Source organism: Natator depressus, chromosome 14, assembly GCF_965152275.1.
Source record: "Natator depressus isolate rNatDep1 chromosome 14, rNatDep2.hap1, whole genome shotgun sequence".
In the NCBI taxonomy this organism is placed as follows: domain Eukaryota; kingdom Metazoa; phylum Chordata; order Testudines; family Cheloniidae; genus Natator; species Natator depressus.
This window is the reverse complement of record NC_134247.1, coordinates 13,841,448-13,866,564: the sequence shown is the minus strand read 5'-3', so window position 1 is coordinate 13,866,564 and position 25,117 is coordinate 13,841,448. Positions and strand designations below refer to the sequence as shown.

Here is a 25,117-nt window from a genome sequence, read left to right as displayed (position 1 = left end):
ATCTGTGCGTGGCATTGGATAGTTGTCTGGGCGAGTTACAGCATTTAGCTTATGGCAGTCCACGCAAAAATGTATCTCCCCATCTGGTTTGGGAACTAGAACCACTGGAGATGCCCATGCACTGCCAGGGGGCGGATTACCCCCATCTGTAGCATATCCTGGATCTCCCGTTCTATAGCAGTTTTAGCTTGAGGAGACACCCGGTAAGGTTGGACTTTAATTGGGTGAGCATTACCTGTGTCAATGGAGTGGTATGCCTGTTCAGTCAGTCCTGGGGTGGCTGAGAACATCAGTGCGTAGCTAGTGCACAGCTCCTTGATCTGCTGTCGCTGCATACGCCCAAGGGTCATGGAGAGGTTCACCTCTTCCATGCCACCAGCACTTTTCCCTTCATAGTAGACACCTTCAGGCCACTCAGCGTCATCTCCTCCCTGGGCTGTAAACTGACAAACCTTTAATTCTCTGGAATAAAAGGGCTTTAGAGAATTAATATGGTACACCTTAGGCTTTCAGTTGGAGGTGGGGAATGCTATGAGATAATTAACAGCTCCCAGGTGCTCCTGGACCGTGAATGGCCTCTCCCACAACGCTTCCATTTTATGGGCCTGGAGCGTCTTTAAGACCATGACCTGGTCCCCTACTTTGAAGGAACGCTCTCTGGCATGTTTATCATACCAGGCTTTTTGCTCTTTTTGAGCATCCTTTAGGTTTTCTTTAGCAAGGGCTAAAGAGGTTCGGAGGGTGTTTTGTAGGTTGGTTACAAAGTCCAGAATGTTAGTTCCTGGTGAAGGTGTAAATCCCTCCCATTGCTGCTTCACCAACTGTAATGGCCCCTTAACCTCACGGCCATATACAAGTTCAAATGGGGAAAACCCTAAACTGGGATGTGGTACAGCTCTGTAGGCAAAGAGCAACTGCTGCAACACTAGGTCCCAATCATTGGAGTGCTCATTTACGAATTTACGTATCATGGCCCCCAAAGTCCCATTAAATTTCTCCACCAGGCCATTTTTTTGATGATGGTAAGGGGTGGCAACCAAGTGATTCACCCCTTGAGCTTCCCAAAGGCTTTCCATAGTTCCTGCCAGGAAATTAGTTCCTGCATCTGTGAGGATGTCGGAGGGCCAACCTACCCTGGCAAAAATGTCTGCCTGGCACACACTTTTAGACCTGGTGTTGCTTGGAGCTACTGCTTCCGGCCATCGGGTGGCAAAATCCATGAAAGTCAGTATGTACTGCTTTCCTCTGGGTGTCTTTTTCGGAAAAGGACCCAGAATATCCACAGCTACTCGCTGAAATGGAACTTCAATGATGGGGAGTGGCTGGAGAGGGGCTTTGACCTGGTCTTGGGGTTTTCCCACTCTTTGGCATACCTCACAAGACCGGACATAGGTAGAAACATCCTTGCCCATTCCCTCCCAGTGGAATGACCTCCCCAAACGGTCTTTGGTCCTGTTCACCCCAGCATGGCCACTAGGATGATCGTGGGCTAAGCTCAAGAGCTTGGCCCGGTACTTAGTTGGAACTACCAACTGTCTCTGAGGATGCCAGTCTTCCTGGTGTCCACCAGAAAGAGCTTCCTTGTATAAAAGTCCTCTTTCTACAACAAACCTGGATCGATTAGAAGAGCTGAGAGGCGGTGGGTTGCTCCGTGTCGCCGTCCAAGCTCTCTGGAGGCTTTCATCTGCTTCCTATTCGGTCTGGAACTGTTCCCTTGATGATGGAGACATCAGTTCCTCATTGGATTGTGGACCTAGGCTTGGTCCCTCTGGAAGCAATGTAGGGGATGGGGCTGTTTCCATTGACTGCAAACCGCTCTCCGCTGGTGCACTATGTTGGGGTTCAGGCTCCAGCTGAGCCTCTTGTGTAGGGTTATCGGCTGCTGCTGGTTCAGGTTTGGTGGGGCCTTCTGGTGTTGGGGTTGCAAGTACTGGATTCAGTGCTGGCAGTAGGTCTGGTGCTGGTTGTTCCGCCGGTTCCGGTTCTGGGACTGGCTCTGTCTGGGTCTCTGGGACTGGATCCACTACTGCTATTGCAGATGTTGGCCTGGGGTCCGGGTCCATCACCTCTGACCGGGTCCTGGTAGAAGTTTCCAGAACAGAGCTAGGTGTGACGGCTTGCTTAGCCTGGCTGCGGTTGACCATTCCCACCCTCTTGGCTAGCTTCACATGATTGGCCAAGTCTTCTCCCAACAGCATGGGGATGGGATAATCATCATAGATTGCAAAAGTCCATGTTCCTGACCTGCCCTTGTACTGGACAGGCAACTTGGCTGTAGGCAATTTGCAAGAGTTGGACTTGAAGGGTTGAATTGTCACTTGGATCTCTGGGTTGATTAAATTGGGGTCCTGGAGATCTAGACATTGTTTCAGGCCAAGGGAGTGCAGTGAAGGATGCTCATGGGTTAAAGCCCAGCACTGGGAGTCAAGAGATCTGGGTGCTATGCCCAAGGTGACCAAGACAGCCAAAGGTGACCTTTCTGGGCTTCAGTTTCCATCATGAAAAATAGATAGAACACTTCCCTACCTCACAGGTGTGGTGGTAGGCTAAATTCCCTCCGGTTTGTGAAGAGCAGTGAGATCCTCAGAAGCTGCTTAGAGGAGAAGACAGCACAGTACTGCTCTTGCTAAGCTGCAGGGTCAAGGTTTTGAAAGATGAAATGGTGACAACTCCAGGCTCCCACGCTTGGGCAGAAGCTCCCACGTGCTCCTATTTGCTCAAAGGAATGAACCTCACACTTCTTCTGGGTTGGGTGTGGAGGTCCATAGCCTCCTCTCAACTTTAGGCTCCATTCAGTGAGAAGTCAGGCCCCCATCCTGCACCCACTGCTGTCAAACAGGAGTTTTGTCGATGCTTATGATGGGAGCAGGCCCCAGGCAGATGCAGAGCTTGCACTGCTGCTGGGTCCCTAGAGCAACACAACTTGTAGACAAAAGCTAAGTAAATTCAGCCCCCTGCCTAGTGCAAAAGCAGGTGCAATGAACCAAAACCACCCATCTGACCACAAAAAGAACAGATTAAAAGCAGGGAAGGGCAGCAGCTGAGAGATAAGGAACTAGGCACCGAGTTCTCCGGATTTCACTTTGGACCCTTAGAGCAGAATGAGGGACCCACACCATAACACAGAACTAGTGAGATTCTCCTGCTGGAAGCATTTTGCAGCCTGAAGAGGTGATATGCTGCTGCTTTAACACATTTCCCCCTTTAGCCCGCAAAACCCTGTATATCCCTGGGATGTGGGTGCTAGAGACAGGAGGGGGTGAGGAACTGGGGAATCCATTCCTTTGCTTTCCCAGGAAAAAAGGCACTGAGTTTATTGAAAGGAAGCAGATTCAAAGCACGTTGCAAACCAGAAAACTTGGGCGGCAGTTCATGACAAAACATGACATTAACATGTAACATGAGTAAAATTAATCATGTGCATAAGTCTCTGCAGGATCAGGGCCTCCATTTCTTAAATGTTACTACCAGCCATCCCCCAATTCTGGCATCATACAGCAAACACCCCGTGAGAACAGGCCAGGCTGGGCGAGGGCAGTATGGAGAAGCACATGTCAGGAAATAGCCAAGACTGCTACTCTACCCCACAGCCTGTCCCCAGCACACACAACCCTGGGATACAGTGTTCAAATAGCAGCCACCCATCACCATTTCCTGATGTGCAAGTTTGAGCTGAAGAGAAACCAGCAAAAATAGCAACATTCAAAAGTTCACTAAGTGCATCATGGGGTAATTTTGTTTCCAGTCCCATGACTTCCCATAGCCCTGGTGCTGTCATACCAGTTATTACTTCATAAAAAAGCAGCTGAATTTAGCTCAAACTGACAACACAACCACAAGGACTAAAATAGCAGCCACCTCACACCCTTCTGCACATACTGTACACACCTTCCTGGAAGGAAACAGAGTCCTGATCTCTCAGCTATTTCTTCATTTCAGTACTGGACAACATGACTTCGGCTATCAGTGTAGAATGCAAGTGTGACTGCAAGGATGTGCCTGCGCCTTCTAATGCCCAGAAGCAGGATTGTTTGGAGAGAGAGTCACTTGCAGTGAGTGTCCTAGTGAGAACCAGAGCAATAAGGAGGATCCTGATAAGGAGTTAGCTGCTGTTTCCTGATAAGGAGTTAGCTGCTGTGAGCCTGAAATGGACACTGTGTGTGAGTGGAAATGCAAGGAATTAAGTTCCCCCTTCAGGTTCTTCTTGCTTCTGGGATTGGTGGGTATTATTAGGAAGGAGATTTCGAGGACTTCAGGAAATAGGGCAAGTAAGTCCCATTAAAAGATTTAAAAACTGGTTGAATGATAGATATTGAAGCATAATTATTGGCAAAGGCTCACTGTGATGGGTTCCCCTCCCTCGGGGTGCCACCTGGATCTGGGGTACCACTGAGCCCCCCGACCCACCATCCTGGGCTCCCACCCACCCACCCTGTAATGCTGTGACAAGCTGCAGACATGCTCCCGGTCTCACACTTTCACCAGCACACAGGTAGGGACACACCCAGCTGCAGCTTCACACAGATGCTGAGATCAGCTGTACATGGGAAGGCTCAGCTAAGGAACTGCCCAGTTACTCAAGTGCACACCCCCTTTGAAAGGTAAACTCAAAATTACACTGTCTTGCACTGCACAGGGAACTGTACAGCATAAGATCATGAAATTCACCCCCTTCCTCAATGTGGAGAGGAATATACACAGCTTTCTGCCTCAAATTATGATTTCCACACACACACTGTTTTTTGGTAAAGCAAAAGCAGACTTTTTAATGACAAAAGATAGATTTTAAGTGATTATAAGGGATAGCAAACAGATCAAAGCAGATTACCTAGCAAATAAAACAGAAACGCAGTCTAAGATTACTATGCTAAAGAAATCAGATAGGAGTAGCAAATTCTCACCCTATTTGTTGGTTTAGGTAGCTCGCAGAGATTCTTGAGGGCAAGCTGCACTTGCTTGTAGCTTAAAACCCCAGTTATACCTTTCACAGGCTAGAAATCTGTCTAGCCTGTGTTCAGCCCTTCTCCCCCAGTTCAGCCCTTGTTTCTCAGGTGTTTCCAGCAATCTTCTTGGGCGGGGAGTCAGTGAATATGAACCATGATGATGTCACTCCCCTGCCTTAAATAACTTTTGCATATGGCAGGAATCCTTTGTTTCCAACTTTTAGTTCCCACACCTTTCAGTGGAAAAACATTAATATTCTATGATGGAGCCCAGTATCAGGTGACTTGGTCACATGTGGAGGTCTTTAATCTAGCGGTCAAAGGCTTGATGAGATCCAATAGCTGGAAGTTGAACCTAGACAAATTGAACTTGGAAATAAGATACAGATTTGCAACAGTGATGATAATCAACTATTGAAACAACCTACTCATTGGAGTAAGGGCTTTAAACCAGAATGGATCTCCCTCTAAAACAGTGGCTCTCAACCCTTCCAGACTACTGTACCTCTGTCAGAGTCCGATTTGTCTTGTGTACCCCAAGTTACACCTCATTTAAAAACTGCTCTCTTACAAAATCAGACATAAAAATACAAAAGTATCACGGCCCCACTACTCCTGAAAAATTGCTGACTTTCTCATTTTTACCATATAGTTATAAAATAAATCAATTGGAATATAAATATTGTACTTACATTTCAGTGTATAGTAAATAGAGCAGTATAAACAAGTCATTGTCTGCATGAAATTTTAGTTTTTATGGACTTCGCCAGTGCTTTTCATGTAGCCTGTTGTAAACTAGGCAAATATCTAGATGAGTTGATGTACCCCTGGAAAGCCTTTGCATAACTCCATAGGTACATGGACACCTGGTTGAGAACCACTGCTCAAAAAAGCATCTCTCTCATTCAACCAGAAGTTACTTGGCTGGATGCAGGAATCCTGGGTGAAATCCTCTTGCCTGTGCTGTGCAAAAGCTCAGAGCAGATGATCCCCATGGTCCTTTCTGAATTCAAAATGTATGCATCGGTAAGATTCTCATCTTACTTACACAGGTGTAAATCTGGACTCCACTTTTAAAAGGAGTAAATGTGGAGAACCGGGAAACATCTGATTTATTGTGGGGAAAGAATATGTGCGGCTCAGTTTCCCCTCTTACCTTTTCTTGTTACCTGCTGGGTACAAAGGGGTTCATTTCTTTCTTGGAAAAGGACAAACAAAGCCATGTCTGGAGGAGGGGGAGAATCACTAAAAAGGAATCAGAGTAGCAGCCATGTTAGTCTGTATCTGCAAAAAGAAAAGGAGTCCTTGTGGCACCTTAGAGACTAACAAATTTATTTGAGCACAAGCTTTCAAAGTGAGCTGTAGCTCACAAAAGCTTATGCTCAAATAAATTTGTTAGTCTCTAAGGTGCCACTAGGACTCCTTTTTTTAAAAAAAGGAATGAACAAGAACGAAAACCACTGAGGCGGGGAGAGATTAATGCAAATCCCTAGACAAATCACCAAGTCTGTGGAAGTCCCACCTCCTGGAAGGAATTGCACAGACTGGTTTTGACTGGGATCAAGAGACCCAGCAGACAAAGAATCGAGAACTGTAGAAAGTGGACAGCCTGATCCAGAACAGGGGACACATTCACCCTATCCAGGAACTGAAATACCTTGCGATCAAGAGGGACAGATCCTGCTGAATGGATTTGGAGGACTTTCAGACCTACCAGGGTCTCCATGTGGAAGATGGGTGACACCTGATAAACTACACATGCAGATAAGCTGTTTGTGCTTCTCAAGATACATTGTCTCTGCAATGCTTTTGTTCTGAATGGCTCCTTTGCTGTCTGAAGGCTGGCTGGTCACTAGCTAATTCTGCCATGCCCTCTGAGAAAGAACAGCAGTAAACTCGGGTTTGCTTAGGTGATTCCAGTGAATGGCAGAAGAATCCCCAGGTCTGGTGGAAGTGGAATGAAAGGTGATGGCTAGTGGCCTAAGACCCATTTGGGGTGCTCTCCGGGAAGCCACAAATGAGTGAGAGGTACAATTACAATTACCTCAAGAACATGCTCCTTACCACCTGCAATATTGTCAGCCCTCGGGGCTCAGAAATCATGAGCCTGGCTTAACAATCATGGTGTTTTTAAAAAGTAATCAAATATGGAAAGGAGGGTTTGTTTGTGTGTTGGTTTTTCTGCCTCCTACTTTGTGACCGTTTCCGGCTGGAGATTCAGCCTGAGGCACACACACAAAATGCAAATCTCCCCACTGGCGGCTTGAAGTGGATTGCACTGCCGCTCTCCTGGGGCATGGGCCATTCTTCCCATCCCCATATCCTACCCCATCACTGTCCTGCATCCCGCCACAGCCACCCCCCTCTCCACAGCTCCTTGAGGAGCAGGAGTTAAAGTGAGGAGGTCCATGTGCAGCTGCAATGGTTCACCCATTAGTACTGCAAACAAACCATTAGTTGCCACACCTAAAGGCTCAGAAATGTATTTATTTATTATTATTTAAGATTTGGGAAACCACAACCTCTCACCAGTTTTTGGAAACTGTTTTTTTGAGGATTTTTTTGGGGGGGGAGGCTATATACAAAATACATTTGATAATTTAACTCTGCACAGCTGAATATTTAAAAGCCTCGCTAAATAGCCATTTCCTGCATCTGCAGGAAGTCTTTGTATATATCGTCTTTTGCAAATACAGACTAACACGGCTGCTGCTCTGAAACCTGTCTGTAGACAGATAGATTAATGCTAGTACAGAGCAGAAGGCACTTTTCCAAGTGAGGAAATAAAGCCTCTGACATGGGGAGAAAAGTCTAATCCACAGTGACACATCAGGCTCGTAGATCAACCAGCTGCAGCAATCCCAGCATTGCACTTGCTCACAGTTTCCTCTGCCAGTTCTACAGCTTCCCCAAAGCACCAGTTTCATCTCTTCACTGCATCCCCAGCCTCTATATAGAAGGTCTTTCCATGTTCAAATGTCCTTTTGCCTATGAATGCAGGCAGCAAGAACCAGCCTTGCACTGACTTATGTAAGGAAGGATAATCCTGCAACCAAACTGCAGAAAATCCTCCCTTTTGAACAGTCAGGAAGCAAAGGTGGCTCCTTGCTAAAGTCCTGCTGGGGAGCTGATGGGAGGGTTGAGGTGAATTCTCTGCCTCTGCTGGAGTCAGCTCCTCTCTGGGCACTGGCAAACTATGCCTGCCAGGGAGGACTTACCCCTGAGCCTCACACCACCACCTCTGATGAGGACAGGTGAAATTCTGTGCTCTGCCTCCAGGGGTGGGGTGGCAAAGGTGACTTTAAGCAACCATTGCATCCCTAGATTCTAAGGTGACCTGGGGACCAGCGCTGAGTCCCTGTTCCCTTGGCATGGCCTGGAGAACAAGGATTGGGGCATGAATCACACAAGGCAGGGCAGGGATGAGTGCCATGGAGGGCACAGTGTGATATGTATTAACCAGGAACAGGAAGGGACAGCCAAAGGGCACTGGAAATCAGGAACACGAAGAGAGAGCAGGGGGGGCAGTGGCTGCAGAGGCAGGACCAAGCAGCAGGACCTGAGGGATGGCTGCAGGTAGAGGTGGAGCCAGGAGGAGCTGGCCTCGATGGGCTGGTGGGAGGGGTCCTCAAGTGGCCTAGGGCAGGATTGAGAAGAGGAGAGCAACACAACACCAAGACAGCTGCATGGTGGGGCTAGGGGAGGCGGATGGGAATTGCTGAGGAGGAGCAGAGTTAGTAATGAGGGGCCATAAGCCCAGCAACTAAACGGGGAAGGCACGGGAGGTGTAAACAGTTCCAAGGCCACAGTGGATCAGGCAGCAGCTGCTAGGGGGAGGCATGGCCGAATCAGAGGCTCAGGGGAGCAGAGTCAATGTGCTATCATCAGCCAAAGGGTCCTAGGACAGGTATAGTCTTCCAGGCAGAGGTGAAAGTAAGCCAGTCTGGTCCGGTCCGGCGTACTGGTAAGAAAGCCACTACACAGCTGACCGTACCGGCAGGGCCACTGATGAGGGGGAAGGGGCAGCTGCCCCAGGGACTGGCGATTTAAAAGAGCTTGGAGCTCCTGGCAGCAGCCAGAGCCATGGGCCCTTTAAATAGCCGTCGGAGCCCCAGGCAGCACGAGCTGGGCAGTGCTGGAGGGCTGGCTGGGGGAGTCTGGCCCCAGCCTTGCTCCTTCTGCCTGAGGCCCCACCCCTTCTGGGGGCCCAGAGCCGCCCTCCCCACCTTGCCCAGGACCCCGACCGCCCTGTTAAGCCTGTTAAGTTACTTTCTTGGAAGTCCTGCTTCCAAGCCCTCTAGAATAAGCCAATAGCCAGGAGGAAAGAATGCTCAGCTTTGAAGAGACAAAGACTCTGCTCTGGGGAACAGGTCTCTGCCACAGAATGTGCTTAAAATCATAATAAAGGTCCAGAGAAAAGACCACAATGAAGAAACTTAAGGGAGCAGAACCCCTACTGTGGACATGATTTTCACTGGTGCAGCAGATCTACTCTAGGAATTTGTACTGGTCTTCTGGGTTAGGCCCTTTATGGGGCACTTCTGTGATGGTTTCAAACTTTTCTCCATAGCCATAAGGACTAGAAACATACTTTTCTTTTAAAGCAAAGCTGAGATTCTCTGGTAATCACATGGCTCCAGGAGCTGGGTGCTTAAAGACAAGCACCAAATATCATGACACTTGTGATAAAATCACAAGATTTGGCATCATACAAAGATCCCCAAATGTGTTGTTTTTAATTAAATCCTGAGATTTTTGAACGCTTGAAGTTGGCAGTACTGGGTTTGCACCAGTTCAGCTCTAATCGCAGTTTTAAAAAGTCAGGTTTTTGGACAGGTGAACCTGGCTCTGACCCCCTGTCCTCCCCTCAAAGGGCTGAAGCATCACCCACAACTCCCCTCTCCGCCCCGGGCACGTGGGTCATGTCATCGCTGTAGGCAGCCAGAAGGGTGCCCCGGCTCTCATCTCTGTCTCTCGCTGGCTGTTGGGTGGTGACGGGCCCCGGGGCAGTGGACGGGCCCATGGGTGGGTCGGTGGCTGTGCGGTGCCGGTACCGGGGCTGCTTTGAGGATTATCCGAAGTTCTGGTGCCGGGAAGGAGGAGTTTGGGTAGTAGGAAGTTGGCACTGTTCCAACGGGCTTTTCATCGTGGAGACCAATGGGTCGGAGGCCGAGGTGAGGCGGGACAGAGTCTCCATCCGGGACAATCACACCGAGCTCGCCTTCACCGTGACCGTGGAGAACCTGACCCGGGCAGACGCCGGCACGTACCACTGCGGGGTAGGGAGGTTTTGGCTTGATCCCAGGGCCACTGTGGAACTCACCGTCTCCCCAGGTAAATCCCAGCGCTGCCCACCGCCAGTGTCGGGGCCACCAGGTGTTCTCCAGAAGGGATTCTGTACCTGGAATTCCCTTGATCCGGATCCTCCCAGATCTGTTGACACTGCAAAGGCCATCTCATTTTCCAGGCTTCTGGGGAGCTGGGCTGTACTAAGACCTGGGATTTGTGCATCGAGGCACGGGGTCACGCTAATGGAATAACATTTTTTCCTAAAGCGAAGCCATTTATGAAAGAAAACAGATGCAACTGCACAGGGAAACAGACTTCCACACAGCTTGAGTCCCAGCTTGCCTGCTTGCTTACCCAGCCCCACACCCTCTCTGGGACAACGTACAGTTCACACAGACCTCTACTGGGTGAATGATGGAACGGCAAGCACACATATTATTGTCAGATATTCTTTTTAACCCCTTCCTAGATTTGGGGAAGCTGCTGTGTTTATTTTTGTTTGTACTGTTTGTATTTTTAGTTCATGGCAAATGCACCTGGAGCCCTGGATAGAATTTTTAATGTTTTAGTTAAGTAAATAAATAGGTACAGTATTCTACATTAAATTACTATAACAAATGGTTAGTATCTAAGGTGCCACAAGTCCTCCTTTTCTTTTTGCGAATACAGACTAACACGGCTGCTACTCTGAAACCTGTCATTATGCAAGGCACTGCATTTTAGCCGTATGGAGTGGAAATCTATCAACTGCATGAAAAAACTTGTACAGATACAGACAGACATCATCTTCCTTTCCAAATGCAAACAGATGGACATCATACCAAAAGGACTGAAGGTAAAAAATCCATTACAATCTACATACCACACAGACTATGCTGACAGCTTGTGCCACACGCTCTCAATTTTTGGTTAGTCTCTAAGGTGCCACAAGTCCTCCTTTTCTTTTTGCGAATACAGACTAACACAGCTGTTACTCTGAAATATAACATTACAGTGACCAAAATTGTCACACATTGAATTGTAGTCCATGTCCATCTGTTCTGAGCAAGAACACGAAACAATGAACAAAGCATGGACAGTAGCCTTGTAAATCTGTAAAAGACATAGCTAGTAGGAAAGAGATAGTAGGATAGTAGGCAACATGTGATTGCTTGCAGCATGTGTACAGCTCATGATCTAGACAGGGATTGGGTACAAAAATAAGTGGACCAATCACAGAGTGTGTGATCTGATCTATTAACCAGTAGTATTAAGTGTAAGTGTATCTAGAAGCTGAGTCATGATTGTGTACATTGGATGTGTGGTATACCCTGTTCCCACCCTCTACACTTGAGCCTGATCAACTCAAGTATAGTTTGATTGTATGCCAATAAAGAAACCTCAGTGATGCATTTGGAGTCGAGCTGAGTTCTTGGGAATCAAGTGGATAAGATCTCAAAGGCTACCCCAGCAGCTTGTTGGTTACACATACTCTCTTTCTTGTTCATTTCCACCTTCTGGTTTATAGACTGTGTAAAAGGGGCAGTGGGAGAGAACACAGAACAGAAAATGAGACACCCAATGAGAAAAATATTTTTTTCAGGTTTCAGAAAAGCTGAAGGTTCTGCAAAGTCCCACAGGAAATGTGACTGTCCCAAAGGGAGGCAATTTTCTTTTGAGGCATTTTAAAGAAAAGATAGAAAACAGCTTACTGAGAAAGGGGCATTTGTGGAGATGACGCAGCTGCCCTTCGCTGGGGTGATTTCTGCTCTTTCCAGCTGAGAAATTCATGGTTTTGCTTCAAACCTGTGACTTTATCTGAGCCATTTCACTTATCAATTGGACTCAGAGTTACTTTCATCCTTTCTCTCTCTCTCACACACACACACCTCTAGAAAAGAGAGACAGTAACTGGGGGGTGAGGGAGGAGCATGGTATATTCCAGTCTTCATACTTGGAGACTTCCCCTCTTCTCCTTCTCCCTTGCAGTTTCCATATTTTCCCCTTATGCTCTCCAGCCTTTTCTTCCTAGCCTCATCTCCACCATGTGCACCACTAGGGTCCCTCATACCACCCACCCTCTAGCGCCTCTAGTAACCCCACGTTGAGTAATGATGCTGGGGGGAGGGGGATCTGCTCCTTCTCCCTATTTTGCCCACAGGAGCTCCACTCTTCTTTAAACTCTGTCCCCTCCACCACCTCCATGCTGATCCCCACTGCCTGCACAGCTGCCACCAGATCCACTCGGCTGCCCCAATGTTACCAACTCTCACGGTTTTAGTGCAAGTCTCACAACATTCGCTGCTTTTTTAAAAGTTCCAGCTCCTGGATTCTTGGGATTATGGGAGAATCTCAGCTTTCCTTAGAAAAGGAAACAATACGTTTCCAGCCCACCCCGCAGTCGACAAAAATTTGAAAAGGTGACCTGAGTGTACCCTCAGGTTTCAAAAAATGGAAGATAAACAAAGAACCCCAAAAGACATCTTTAAATAAACCAAAGCTCTTGAGATTGTAAAGCCAATCTCATGGTTGCTGAGACCTACACATGATTTTTGAATGCTGGGGAGAGGGGACAATATCAGTGCTGCCACATAGAAATAATAAGTGATGTAGACACACAGAGAGCTGAAGCCTCAGGGGGTATGTCTACACCAGTGGTTCTCACCCTATTTACCATTGTGGGCTGCATATGCAGCTCTCTGTGGCTATGTGGGCCGCATCCACACAATATATATCCTACCTGTATGGCCCCGAGGAAGTCATATGGGCCACAGCTGTGTGCTGATTGGTCCACAAGCGGCCTGCGGGCCACAGGTTGAGAACCACTGGTCTCCACAGCATTAAAAACCGGTGGCTGGCCTGTGCCAGCTGACTTGGGCTCGCAGGGCTCAGGCTAGGGCTCTGTTTAACGGCAGTGTCGGCCTTCAGGCTTGGGCTGGAGCTGGAGCCAGGACCCTGCAAGGTGGGAGGGTCCCAGAGCTCAGGCTGCAGCTTGAGCCCGCATGTCTGGACCACAATTAAACAGCCCTGGAGCCGGAGTTCCGTAGCTCTCCTCAGCTCGCGCAGGCCAGCCGCAGCAGGGCCAGCCTTCAGGAAAATGGCGCCCTGGGCGAACTTGTATTTTGGCGCCCTTTGAGTTGAAGTATGTAGTAGTGCTAGTGACAATGTCAGAGCTAAAGCTGCAATCTCAAAAGTTTTTATAATTTACTAAAAAAAAATACAAAGGAGCAAATGACACAAAATGTGATTCTATTGCATTCAATTTTATTCAAACAATAAACGATGTAAGGCATAACAATAACACTATAGCTAAGTGACAAATGAACTAAATATTAAATGAAACACTAAACTAATGAATAACAAATACAATATTTTGCTCACCAAGAGTGTAAGAATCAGGAGGCAAAACCCTGCGTGCCTTTGCTGCTGAAAACTCTGATATTGTTTGGGACAGGTCTATATTTTGAGCCACAGCATTCTCGATAGACAGGATGGCCAGTGAAGATAGCCCTGTCATTTCCCATGGTCGATCGCAAGTATGTTTTTAGGAGCTTCAACTTCAAGAAGGTCCGTTCACTGTTTGCCACTGATAAGGGCATGGTTAACAGGATCCTGAGTGCTATCCAACTGTTTGGGAAGATGCCATGAAGTTGATTGTTGTCAATAAATTGCAGAACTTCTTGAGGAGCCCTACAGTCCATTGGCAGCAGACTTCTGAGATAGCCAAGATCTTTGAGAGGTCAACGCCATTAATGTCAGAACTCAGAACTCTTTCCATATGTCAACACACAATGAAGGTCTTTACAGTGCTTCATCAAAGTTTCTTTGTCAAGGAGTCTGGTCACGTTATATAGAAAGCCCCAAAGGTTCACATGTTGATTCATTTACTCAAACCATTCTTCCAGAGACACTTATACAGTGTCTAAAAGCTGGCTGAAAAATTCAATTTTTCAATTGAAAAATTCAACCCTATATCAACATCAAGATCTTCAGCTATTTCCTTAGCTGTTGTCAGAGCTCCTTCATACCCGACTTCCCTGTATATAGTTACGACAGGCATTTATCAAGTTTGTGGCTGCAACAATGTCCATGTTTTTCTTGCTTTGCATGCTTTTGCTCACCACATTGACTTGAAAATGGATAGCATACCACACCGCAATAGAGACAAGAAACTTGGATTCAGTTAGATGACATGCCAGGCTAAATGCCTCATGATGGACTCCAACATCCGCTTGCTCCGATTCAGCCAAGGCGATGAGGGCATCGTAGATTTCAGCTATTTGGTATCGAATGGCTTTAACACCGTCAATTCTGCACTCTCAGCGTGTTTCACATACTGGCTTCACAGTGACATTGACATGATCTGTGAGAATCTTCCAACGACGAACAAAGGCAGAGAACGGAACGTAGATCCTTTGCAGAATGCTGAAGAGGGACATGGACTCTACTGAAGATGTTGCAGCCTCCCCCACCACAAGACTAGGCGAGCGGCATCCACATGGAATGAAAAATGCTCTTGGGTTTTGATTAAGGATTCTTGCCTGTACACCCTTGTTTTTCCCTGTCATGTTTGCACCATTGTCATAACCCTGGCCCCAGCAGTCTTGGATATTTATGTCACATTCCTGCAGAGTAGTGAATATAGTATCAGTTAGTCCTTCCCTGTGGACTCATCCACTGTTTTAAAACCAATAAAGTGCTCCTGAATTGTCACTTTGCCATGGGAAGTGTCAAGAAACCGAACAGTGAAAGACATCTTTTCAGAATGGCTCACATCTGAAGTGCAGTCCAATACCACGGACTCGTACTTGCCACCCCTTAACCTTTTAATAATGTCTTGCAGCACTTTCTTCAACAACAATTCAATTATCTCATTCTGGATTCTTTTCCACAACAGTGATCCGTCACCTCCCTGGAAAGTATGCATTGCAAATGCCCCTTCATTACTTCAGTGTATTTTCCTAGTAACTCCACCAAACCCAGGAAGTTCCTGTTGTTCCTGTGAAGAGCCTGTCAGATGAGAATCGGAAAGCCATGTTATTTTTAGAAAGATAAAGTATTATTGTCATGAGTCTCTTTATAACCTTCTCCCACTGTTTTTGTCTCTTGTTGAATCACATGTTGAAGCTCCATGTCAATGCAATTATCCAATTTTAACCTTTGCTCTGCTTTGACTCATGTTTGGAAGGAATTGAAATGACTATGGACTTTTCATGACACATGAGAATCTGAGGTGTGTGCTTCCAATCATTTGACTCCCTCAAATGCTAGGGATGATTTTGGGTTCAAGTCAAAGAGCTTGCAGCAGAAGCAGAAAGCCAGGTTAGTGGATTTTGAGTAAAGCAGCCAGCACCGCTTCAGAACTTCACCATTTTCAAGCTTTCTGCACAAAATCTTCATAGGAAAATGGCAATTCTGCTTATCCAGAGGAAAATCCACATCCTTTACTTTTGGTGGACCATTGGTCGCTAACAGATCTCGAATTCTGGGTGTTAGATTGGGCCATAAAGCAGGATCAGAAATGGCATCACCAGCGCCTACAGTGGGAATTGTTTCACCTCTATCACTAGTTGCATCAGTATTATTCTGGTCTAGATAAAGAATTTCAGTTTTGTTTGGGTCTCTGTTTCTCTGGCAATGATTCTTGAACGTTGAATTGTGGATGACCTATGCACTTCTCCTCTGACGTCTCCGCTCTGACTGTCTCGCTACTACCGCATGGGTTGCTGTTAACAGATTTCAAGTATTTTTTCATTGCATCTGCATCTTTCTTCATCCCAGTCATTCTCGCAGCTTTCCATTTCCTGTTCCGTGCATCTGACATCTTCTTTTTAGGTACTGGCGACATTTTGTTTCCTTACAAGTTTCCTGAAATACAACCCCCCCCCCCACCCCCCACGTTTGTCACACTATGTCACATCACACGATTTGGGCAAAAAAAATTCAACTTCTATATGCCACACAGAACAACAGATCTTTCTGGTTTTAGGATATTTATTGTGTATATCTTGACATGTGATATTGACACTTAGTAGTTTTTGCTGTTTGGTTGTGGCCATGTCGGTGCCTGGATAAGAGAGCCACAAGCGTGAACTCTTTGATCATGTGATTTTTGAATGCTTGAAGCTGGCAGTACTGGGTTTGCACCAGTTCAGCTCTAATCGCTGTAGCTATGTCAGCCGCTAAGCCGCAGTGGAGACAAAGTCTTAGCATGGCACTCAGTAAAACTTTTCAGAAACCTTCAAATGATGGGAACTGTGGCCCAGCTTTTCTCTCAGTGAGCGTGACATTTCCTTTAATCATGCGTCTCCTTTTTAAAAAAAGAAGCAAACACCAATCGCCGGAGAATGCAGGTTGAGCAACTTCTTTCTGAGGTCAACCAGCAGCCTTTTCAAAGGGAAGTGGGGCGGCTGACAGATTGAGGAACTTGACAATAGAACTGGTCAGTGAGTCTTGGGGTTTCATTTTCAACTCTCACTAAAGGAAGAGGGTCCCTGGGATCTCCTGGAGAGCCCAGATATTCCAGCGGAGAGATTCCCCCACCATGGGAACCAGGACCATGAGGATTTTCTCTGTTTTGCTTTGGATTCTTTTCCCAGGTGAGTATGACATGGTCTTTTTGTGGATCACTAGAAATACAATGCAAGTATTGGGTTTGCACAGGTTACAAGCTTTGCCAGCTTCACCAACAGAGCTTGAAAGTCTCAGCTGTGCTCTTGCTGTGGAGCTAACTCACACGGGAGATGGAACTTACAAAGTGGGCAGGACAGTAAAGATTTCAGCACAGACTCTGTGTCTGTGTCTGCGGAGAAAGTTTTCTAGGAAGACAAAGCAAGGAAAATTTCAGCTGAAAGGAGAATTTTTCAGAACGTTCTCAGCACAGTTGGTCAAAGAACAGAAAACAATATTCATTAGAATTATTTGATGAAAACTTTGCCAGCATTTGCAAACAATATTAGTTGCAACAAATACTGAGGCTAAGAATGTAGCCAGATTCAAAAAGAGATTGGATATTTACATGGATATTGAGAATATCCAGAGTTATCATAATTAGCATCAACCAAACTTTTGGATGAGAATTGAAAGCACATACTTCTGGGCTTAAGGCGATGTCTAGCTATTAGAGTTCAGGAAGAGACCTATTGTGGTGGGGCGGGGGGACATTGTCCCACATCAGCATACTGCAGGGTTCTTACACGTTTCTCTAAAGCATGTGGCTCTGGCCACTGTTGGAGACAGAATACTGGACGTTGGGTCTCATCTAGTCTGGTTATTCCACTGTTCCTATAAGATGAACTCTAGCCATGAGCATATGAAAACGATAAGTTATAATAAAAGTCATGTTGTAACCTTGATGATATGGGGCACGAGCCATGTATTAGTTATAACTAATTCTAGAGGGTGTGATTATTTCTAGCTATAGAAAATGGCTTTCATCACTGTAGACTCTGAGCATCTTTCAAAGAATGTTTGCAAAAGTGCACCAAATCGTACAGTTTGGACCTTTTCAGACTTTCTATGAGGCAAGATCATGCTCAAGATGAGTTCCGCGGTAGGTGTGACATCCCAGCCTGGTGCATTTTGGGGCATTACGGCTTCCCCTGTCTGGCTATTGGGGACATTGAGCACCAGTGGCTAAAGTTACTGGTGTGTGATCACTTATCTGTGTTGTACACCACACACACACACACACAGGGAATGGAATAGTTATTGAAAAGGCCTGTAGCTGGAAAGGTCCCTAAAGAGATAAGAGCTGGGAAAGATTGATCAGTCACTGACGAGACAAGGCCTCTGGTTTGGAGAACAGGGTCTTCACCACAATATAGAGCTAAGATCAAACTGTAGCTCCAGGCTGAGGGCCACTAGGAGTGAGCTCAAGGGAGCAAACCCCTAATGAAGACACGGTTTGCACTGGTGCACCCTGTCTATATTAGGTGATTGCAGTGTTGTTATTTCTTGTGGTTTTATTGCAATTCTCTCAGTACTTGGAGGTTTTTTTCTTAACACTCCAGCTCCTAGATACCTGTGATTTGGGGAGAGTTTCAGCTTTCATTTAAAAAATGTTTCTAGCTGTCATACTTGTGGAGAAAAAGCTTGAAAACATGATCCAAGTGCAACCTAAAGACTCAAAATGCAAAAGGCAAAAAACCCCCACAAATTTATTATTTTTTTCAAAAAGTCTCATGATGGGGGGGGGTGGCTTGACTCATGAGTTTTGATTACACTTGGGTATGTCTACACTTAAACTGTTCCTGTCTCACAGCTGCGCCGCTGTAGCACTTCAGTGTAGACACTACCTACACCACGGGAGGGGTTCTCTCATTGGCACAGGTAATCCACCTCCCGAAGAGGTGGTATCTAGGTTGATGGAAGAATTCGTCCATCGACCTCGCACTGTCTACACAGGGGGTTAGGTCGGCATAGGTACTTCTCTCAGGGTGTGGATTTTTCATACCCCTTCGCGGCGTAGCCACGCCGATGTATGTTCCCAGTGTAGACTAGTCCTGAGGGTTGGATATATTGAAGATATTAACCTACTGCAACAGTTAAGTATTGCAGCTTTTACTCCAAAAGTTCCCACCACACATGCATGGAATGGAAGATCTGACTCACCATACCTTACACCTTGTGTAGTCACTTACATCCATGCAAAGTGGCTGTCAAAGATGACAATCTCAGAATGGCAGCATTTTCTACTCACTTTGCACTGGCGTAAACGACTCCTGAAAGCTTACGACTCCTGAAAGTTTCAAATGTTCAGTGTACTCTTTCTGAATAGTCTGAATGTTCAATGTACTACAATGTTCTGAATAGATTGAATGTTCAATGTACTATTTCTGAATTAGATACAAGCCTTCAAATAGCCCCCACATACTTTTTTAAATGGGGGGAAATGTTTTTTTAAAATGACTAAACTAAAAATCACTGATGAGGTTTTGCACAAAAACATCATCTCTGGTCTCAGACAAAGCCAGGATAACTTCGGCTGAAGAGGAGAATTATTCAGACCATTATCTGCAGAGACAGTTAAATAATGGAAACCCTTATTCACTAATAACTACTTGATGAAAAGATAGCCAGAATTTGTAACAAATATTATTCACAACAAACTATTTGATCAGCTCTGGTGATGAGCCTGTGAAATAGGATGGGAGAAGGTAAGTCCTACTGAAACCTTGACATAGGGGGCACCATCAAGTATTTGATGCAATTAGTTTTCTAGGCTGTGTTTTGTCTCCCTAGTTGCGAATATGGCCCTTATCGTCAAAGTATCTTTCAAGCAACTTTCAAAGGCTGCTTTTTAAAATAAAATAAAGAAAGAATAACTGTCACAAAAGTGAACCAAACAATACCAATGTAGGGCCTAATCCTAGAAGCACTTACACATGCTTAATTTTAACAACATGATTAATCCCACTGATTGGCTCTAAGCAGGAGTGCCAATGAACCCCAAAGGAGTTCTCCTGTACTGAAAATGAAGCACATGGGTAAATATTTGCAGGACAGAGGGGGGGCACTTTTCTGACCCCTTGTCTAGACTAGCATTCATCGATATTATGTTAGATCAAGCAGCTAGCTCTATGCAACTCACACCTTCCAAACTGTATTTTAGAAAGTGCGAAACTAGTCAGGATTACATTGCTGAGATATCCCAGCATGGTGCACATTGGAGCATCACACTGGAGCAGAAGGGGGTGGGGAGAACCCCCAAAATATGAACCCGAAATGGAAAACCAAAACAAAATGACATTTTAGGGGAAAATGAAAAAAGAGAGTTTCATTTTGAAAAGTCAGTTTGAAACTGAACTGGTCATTTCAATGTTCAATTTTCCCACACGGAAAATCCAAATATTGTTTTGAAACAGAATTTTTCCTGCAGCAAATGTTCCTATTGCAAAATATATTAGTGGAAAATATCATTGACACCTGCATTCACTCTAAGCCTCTGTGCACTGCCAGAGTGGTGCAAAGGGGGCTGCGGGTAAATAAGAATCAAGCCTAATTTTGAGCCCCTTTTATAGTTAATTAACCTGCTGAGAGCAGACCAGCCCATACCCTGCCCATGGCTGCCGCCCTGCCCCATTCACCTGCTCCCACGCAGCCCCAGGTCAGAGGGGCAACTGCTCTTGGTCCCCTTGCACCGTTTTTAAAAGTCACTGTTTGGACAGGTGAACCTGGCTCTGACTCGCTGTCCTCCCCCCAAAGGGCTGAAGCATCACCCACAACCCCCCTCTCCGCCCCGGGCACGTGGGTCATGTCATCGCTGTAGGCAGCCAGAAGGGTGCCCGGGTCTCGTCCCTGTCTCCCGCAGGCTGCTGGGCGGTGACGGGCCCCGGGGCAGTGCGCGGGCCCCAGGGCGGGTCGGTCGCTGTGCGGTGCCGGTACCGGGGCGGCTTTGAGGATTATCCGAAGTTCTGGTGCCAGGAAGCAGGAGTTTTGGAAGGAGGAAGTTGGCGCTGTTCCAACGGGCATTGCATCGTGGAGACCAATGGGTCGGAGGCCGAGGTGAGGCGGGGCAGAGTCTCCATCCGGGACAATCACACCGAGCTCGCCTTCACCGTGACCGTGGAGAACCTGACCCGGGCAGACGCCGGCACGTACCACTGCGGGGTCGGGAAGGCTGGGCTTGACCCCAGGGCCGCTGTGGAACTCACCGTCTCCCCAGGTAAATCCCGGCGCCGCCCCCCGCCAGTGTCGGGGCTGCCGGGCTCGGGGCACGGCCGGGGGGCGGTGGAGGGGGGCGGGTGTCTGGACCGGCAGATCTGCGGTAACCCGGGCTCGGCGCAGCGCCCGGCCCGGAGCTGCGAGGGGCTGGAGGGCGGGCGCTGCCCCCAGCTGCGCACTGGCCATCCAGCCCCTCCGCGGCTCCCCGCAGCGCCCTTTGCTCCGCCCGGCCCCTGCCCCTGCCCCTGCCCAGCCCCGCAGCGCCCGCGCCGGGCAGCGGCTAATCACCCCACCTCTGAGAGCCCCAGGCCCGGCCCCTCGTTCCCCAGTGGCTGCGTGAGCCGGAGCGAGGGGGGAGGGCAACCCCAGGCAGGGGCGGGGCGCCTCCCCGACAGGTGGGGGGGGGAGGAGGAGAAGGGCTGGAAGAGGGGGAGAGAAGTGGGGCCAGGCGTGTGGAAGGCCCTTGGCAGAACCACCAGAGGAGCGGGAGCTGCCAGACTCCATACCCGTCCCCCTGCACTATAGATATCGGTACCCCAAATATTGGGGGGGGGGATGGGCGCAGTCAACAGCAGCGGGGACCTCCGTTCAGTTTCATGCTGGAAATTTGCTTTTGCCACTTCTTGACAGATCGAACCGAAACCTGCCCCGAGTAACTGGAATGTAGATCAAGACCCTGAGGCCTTCAAGTGCCCCCGGCTCATTGTTTAAACTCACATTCAGGGGACAGTGCTGGGGGCAAAGGGCGAGATTTTGGTGCGCGAGTAGTTTTCATTTGGGCTCAGAGTTGGGGCTGTTGAGTCGGGATGAAATATACTTGAGAAGATTCGTTCCTTTCCTATGCGGGCAGTGTAAGGTCCATGGTGTCCTGAAATATCCCTTTCCTTGATTTTCAACTGCTTGCAGTTTCCAAGGGCAGTGACAGGCAAGTAATTCTCTGTCCCTTGGTTTCTGAAAGGAAGGTTTTTATTCTGAACATTTTCATTTTTTTTGACAATATTTTTTCTCATGTGATTAGATGAAGCCAGAGTCATGTGGTCTTTTGTTTAAATAACTGAGCTGGGATGTATCCCTAGCCTATTAAATTAATGGAGAGAGGGATGCTGGCCCAGCAAACAATAGAGTCTGCAGATGGACCGACCTCATTTAAAGCACACCAAATGAGTATGTCCATTCATGATCTGGCAAAGTTAGCCACACAAGTTAGCCAGAAGTCGAGGGAGATAATGTGCTTAGTCCTCAGGAGCAATCCATCCTAGGAAATGTTACAGCTGGCAGCAAACAAAAGCTAGAACTGTGATGTGGGCCAGGATTAAGCGTGAAGGTTCTGAGACAGCAGGAGATTCATTAATGATCAGACTTATGCCAAACATTTCAGGTTGGGTTGATTTGTGGAGCAGACTAGATCTCTGTTTTTCTCTACAGCTGTTCCTTATGCAATTCAGACTGAAACAACACCACAAGGAACAAAGCAGCCAGATTTGTCTTCTCTAACAACGGCTGAATTCAGTTGCTCCCCTACTGCACACACCACTCCTGCACGGTGAGTGCCATTACTCCTGTCCCTTGTCACTCCGGTCACTTCTCCCAATGCCCTAGCAAGATCCATCTCTAGAGGCACAAAGAATAGGGACATCATTGGTGATAACGTCCCACAGAAAAAACAAATGTTGCTTTTATCAGCAAGAACCTGCAGGGCCAGTGAGGCTGGATTCATATGTAGGAAAATGGCAATTCTAGATGCAGAGTAGCACTGGACAGGGACTGTCTGGGTCCAGTCACATCAGACTGTATAACAGGATGAATGAATCCCCAAGTAGGTGCTGTGGTTCTCTATAAGGGCAGGGTGCTGAGGCTCTGTGTGTTGCATCTTCCACCGTGAAACTCGTGCACGTCTTCAGCCTGAGAGCAGCCCCGGAATGTTTTATTGGGAGGAGTCTGGTCAAATTGACAGAGCTTTAAAGTTTCTATTGTATTTCAACTGCATAGATTCCAACCCATCATCATCTGTTTCCTGCTCCTGGTCTTATTGAAGGTTCTCCTCCTCCTGTGCATCGTCTGTGTGCTGATCTGGATGAGCGTACGCTACAGGAGGAGTCACAGGGAGATGATGCCAGACAGACAGACAAGGTGAGAGCATCTAACACTCCCACTATGGGGTGACATGACCATGGGAATGTTCTCAGTCTTCTCTTGAACACCAAGGGCTCAATTATAGCTTTCCTGTGAGCAGAGTAAGGGGCAGTGAGTTGTTGCATGGCCCTTGGAGCACCCTGGGAGGCAGATCATGACTGCCCAAGTTACAATGTCCCTTCCGTTCTCCCCCCCCCTCCTTGCTTCAGAGATGGAGTAAACCTCCAGATCTATAACTGATGCGGAGTACTTCCAGCGGTGAATCGGCTAAGCTACACTGCCAGGTCCATTGTGGAGGTGGAGCCAATGATCCACCCATTCCCCAACCTTTAGCTTCGACCTGTCCGGTGATCTGCTGCGTCTGCTTCCAATCCCGCATGGATCCCTAAGTTGCACCCCCTTATGGCCCCCTGGTGTCGTAGCAGGGCCATGATTTGACCTCAATCTTTACATAGGACTGTGATGAGTCTGTGTGTGAATAGGGAGACATCCTCGCTGCTCTATAGCCCTGATCAGGAATTCATAGAACCAGACTCACCCCATGACGGCTATGAACAAAAAGCTTCCAGCATGAAGTGTTTCTCCTCCAGTCACTGGTGGTGTCCTTGTTTTCGTTGCAGCTCATGAACTGCCTCTTTGCTAGCTCTTAGAAATGGATCGGAACCGGCAGACGGAGGATTCATTTTCCAGCTTTGCGCAGAATATCCCACACCATGGGCCTGATTTTCTTCTCCTGTCAAGTGAAGCTATTGCCCTCACGTTCTCCGAGGATAAAGTCTGCCGGAGGTGTCTGTCTCGATGGTTCCCAGGCCCAGGAACCCAGGTTCTTATCAGGGGGTTGGAGAGCCCAGGGCCAAATTCATGCCTGGTTTAAGCAAGTGTAACTCCACTGAAGTCCCAGAACCAAACACAAGGTCAGAGCCAGCAGTGACAGAGGCTGCCCCTGAGTCAGCTGGGCTCTACATAGTCACAGTGACCTGAGGTGAAAAGCGGGAGCTGCCACCAGGTGTTCTCCAGAAGGGATTCTGTACCTGGAATTCCCTTGATCCGGATCCTCCCAGATCTGTTGACACTGCAAAGGCCATCTCATTTTCCAGGCTTCTGGGGAGCTGGGCTGTACTAAGACCTGGGATTTGTGCATCGAGGCACGGGGTCACGCTAATGGAATAACATTTTTTCCTAAAGCGAAGCCATTTATGAAAGAAAACAGATGCAACTGCACAGGGAGACAGACTTCCACACAGCTTGAGTCCCAGCTTGCCTGCTTGCTTACCCAGCCCCACACCCTCTCTGGGACAACGTACAGTTCACACAGACCCCTACTGGATGAATGATGGAATTGCAAGCACACATATTATTGTCGAATATTCTTTTTAACCCCTTCCTAGATTTGGGGAAGCTGCTGTGTTTATTTTTGTTTGTACTCGTTTGTATTTTTAGTTTATGGCAAATGCACCTGGAGCCCTGGATAGAATTTTTAATGTTTTAGATAAGTAAATAAATAGATACAGTATTTTACATTAAATTACTATAACATTACAGTGACCAAAATTGTCACACATTGAATTGTAGTCCATGTCTGTCTGTTCTGAGCAAGAACACGAAACAATGAACAAAGCGTGAACAGTAGCCTTGTAAATATGTAAAAGACATAGCTAGTAGAAAAGAGATAGTAGGCAACATGTGATTGCTTGCAGCTTGGGTACAGCTCATGATCTAGACAGGGATTGGGTACAAAAATAAGTGGACCAATCACAGAGTGTGTGATCTGATCTATTAACCAGTAGTATTAAGAGTGTGTCTAGAAGCTGATTCACGATTATGTACATTGGATGTGTGGTATACCCTGTTCCCACCCTCTACACTTGAGCCTGATCAACTCACATATAGTCTGATTGTATGCCAATAAAGAAACCTCAGTGATGCATTTGGAGTCAAGCTGAGTTCTTGGGAATCAAGTGGATAAGATCTCAAAGGCTACCCCAGCAGCTTGTTGGTTACACATACTCTCTTTCTTGTTCATTTCCACCTTCTGGTTTATAGACTGTGTAAAAGGGGCAGTGGGAGAGAACAGAAAATGAGACACCTGATGAGAAAAATATTTTTTT

At 47.2% G+C, this 25,117-nt stretch overlaps 1 protein-coding gene and 1 long non-coding RNA gene across 2 annotated transcripts in view; one reads left to right on the top strand and one right to left on the bottom strand.

Annotated features, from left to right (window-relative positions):
* Window positions 1-25,117, bottom strand: part of LOC141998644 (uncharacterized) — an 89,703-nt gene that overhangs the window by 31,408 nt on the left and 33,178 nt on the right. The gene's annotated exons all lie outside the window — the stretch shown is intronic.
* Window positions 9,965-24,919, top strand: LOC141998776 (CMRF35-like molecule 5). Its single transcript, XM_074971766.1, has 5 exons — window positions 9,965-10,209; window positions 20,426-20,877; window positions 22,302-22,419; window positions 22,866-23,006; window positions 23,630-24,919. The coding sequence occupies exons 1-5, from the start codon at window positions 9,965-9,967 to the stop codon at window positions 23,634-23,636; spliced, it is 963 nt and encodes a 320-aa protein (XP_074827867.1). The 3' UTR covers window positions 23,637-24,919.

Excerpts from the sequence above, each read along its gene's own strand:
- LOC141998776 (XM_074971766.1), top strand. The coding sequence starts at position 9,965 with ATGGGTGGGTCGGTGGCTGTGCGGTGCCGGTACCGGGGCTGCTTTGAG. Across the intron at positions 10,210-20,425 it reads ACCCGGGCAGACGCCGGCAC|CATCACCCACAACCCCCCTC; the intron begins GTACCACTGCGG and ends AAAGGGCTGAAG. Across the intron at positions 20,878-22,301 it reads GGAACTCACCGTCTCCCCAG|CTGTTCCTTATGCAATTCAG; the intron begins GTAAATCCCGGC and ends TTTTCTCTACAG.